This window comes from Austrofundulus limnaeus, unplaced genomic scaffold (assembly GCF_001266775.1).
Source record: "Austrofundulus limnaeus strain Quisiro unplaced genomic scaffold, Austrofundulus_limnaeus-1.0 Scaffold594, whole genome shotgun sequence".
Classification (NCBI taxonomy): Eukaryota; Metazoa; Chordata; class Actinopteri; order Cyprinodontiformes; family Rivulidae; genus Austrofundulus; species Austrofundulus limnaeus.
In genome coordinates this window covers 149,854-152,107 of record NW_013952996.1, presented here as the reverse complement: position 1 = coordinate 152,107, position 2,254 = coordinate 149,854, and the positions used below count along the sequence as shown (strand labels likewise).

General features: G+C 41.2%; 1 protein-coding gene across 1 annotated transcript in view; it reads right to left on the bottom strand.

Annotated features, from left to right (window-relative positions):
- Positions 1 to 1,103: 1,103 nt before the first annotated feature.
- LOC106531074 (MMS19 nucleotide excision repair protein homolog) overlaps positions 1,104 to 2,254 on the bottom strand; it is a gene marked incomplete at its 5' end in the record, with an annotated part of 11,527 nt that continues 10,376 nt past the window's right edge. Inside the window, 2 exon segments of the mRNA XM_014026842.1 lie at positions 1,104 to 1,448; positions 1,548 to 1,648. Of these exon segments, the coding sequence (XP_013882296.1) occupies positions 1,418 to 1,448; positions 1,548 to 1,648 (132 nt within the window).

Genomic DNA, 2,254 nt, shown 5'->3' with positions numbered 1-2,254 from the left:
TCCTTTGTTCGTTCCTTCCTTCCTTCCTTCCTTCCTTCCTTCCTTCCTTCCTTCCTTCCTTCGTTCATTCATTCATTCGTTCCTTCCTTTGTTCCTTCATTCGTTCCTTTGTTCGTTCGTTCCTTCCTTCCTTTGTTCATTCATTCGTTCCTTTGTTCGTTCCTTCCTTCCTTCATTCGTTCCTTTGTTCGTTCATTCCTTCCTTCCTTCGTTCCTTTGTTCCTTAGTTCGTTCCTTCCTTCCTTTGTTCCTTAGTTCGTTCCTTCCTTCCTTCGTTCCTTAGTTCGTTCCTTCCTTCCTTCGTTCCTTTGTTCGTTCCTTCCTTCCTTCCTTTGTTCGTTCCTTCCTTCCTTCCTTTGTTCGTTCGTTCCTTCCTTCCTTCCTTTGTTCGTTCCTTCCTTCCTTCCTTTGTTCGTGCCTTCCTTCCTTCCTTCCTTTGTTCGTTCCTTCCTTCCTTCCTTCCTTTGTTCGTTCCTTCCTTCCTTCCTTTGTTCGTGCCTTCCTTCCTTCCTTCCTTTGTTCGTTCCTTCCTTCCTTCCTTCCTTTGTTCGTTTGTTCCTTCATTTGTTCATTCGTTCCTTTGTTCGTTCCTTCATTTGCGCCTTCATTCGTTCGTTCGTTCCTTCCTTCGTTCCTTCCTTCCTTCTGCAGTGACACAAACAGGCTGTGGAGGACTGGGCTTTTCATGAGATGAAACACCTGAACTGTTAGCAGTCTTCTCTGGCTCTCAGACTCGGCCCATATTTCTGACAGACGGGTCAGAACACGACTGCACAAGTCCCAGGGAACATCAGGACTTCGTCCAGGATAAAGTGTTCAAATAAAACTCTAACTGAGCTTTTATTATTTAAGTTACTAAACATAAAAACCTCATCTGATTATGAAGATAAACTCTGGACCTTTGTGATTATAAAAGTGCTCCTTTTTTCAATGTTTATATTCTGAGCAGTGAACAAGTAGAAATATTATTAATAAAATTATTTAAAATTATTAAAATTATTATTATTAAAATATTATTCATCAGTGCCAACAAAGACAAACTGTGCAGGAAGAACGACCCACAGGTCACTTTAAAGGCTGAGACACAATGAAAAGTCAACAGATAAAAGGTTTTAAACAGGATATGTTATTAAACGGTTAAATGATGAAATATGAAATAACGAGTCATTTCAGTCGTGTTTATGTCTGACAAACAAGCTGTTGCCTGTTATTTAGCTGATTGTAAAACAGTCCAGGCAGCCTCACTGAGCACAGAAAACATTGAATCTGAGGACAAAAGAAAAAAGAGCGGAGGGATGATGACACACGATGCTGAAAATCCATGAGTTCATACAAAGAGCTGTGCAGCAGTTCACACAGCTCTGCTTCTTGGTCCTGATGTTTGTTTCCTCAGTTTAGATGAATAAAACCTGCAGGATCACCTGCCCACAGGACTTCCTAACAGGAACCTGTGAGGAAGTAAAGACAAACAGGAAACCACTGTTGTCACCTGTGACGTGGACAAAAAAATAAACAACCAATGAGTGAGCGCAGGATGAGTTCCTCACCACTCTCCTCGAGCCTGAACTGCTTCCCTCCTCACCAGCCTCTTCCTGTCATCCAGAGGCGGAGCCAAGGCTCGCAGCACCCGCGCTCGAAACGGCAACACCTGAATGACACAACGACAAATACACAAAACTGACCACAACTGTTCAGGCCCAGAAAGATGGGTCCAATTTGGACAGAATTTAGTCCACATGCAGACCAGGCATGGAGGGATCGAGCCCAGTTCTGAAAACGATGGGGTGCTGTGAGAAATGAAAATAAAAGGTTAATGGAATCATCTGAAAATCTAATAAACCCATTTTATTTAGAATGGAACATAAAAACTAATTCATCCATCCATTATAACCTGCTGCTTCCTGTCAGGGTCACACAGGTTACTGGTGCCCATATCCACAGCCGCTGTGGGAGGAGCCGCTGGTCACTAGAGGGCGCTGCCACTCCAATATTTTATTTTTCTGACATACAGCATATGGCTCATATTTGGGATGGTAGTAGATCACACTGATCTCTAACAAACGGTAAATTCAAATCTTTATTTAAATTGGACGACACGCGGCAAGTCCTTTGATAGTTTCTGCAGAAAATATTCTTTTTCTAAAATAAAATTTATTTCATTTAAACAACAAAAAACAAACATTAAAAATAAACAAAAAAGCACAATATCATTAAATGAAAAGGAGCAGAGAGAAGAAAAGAATCTTATAATATC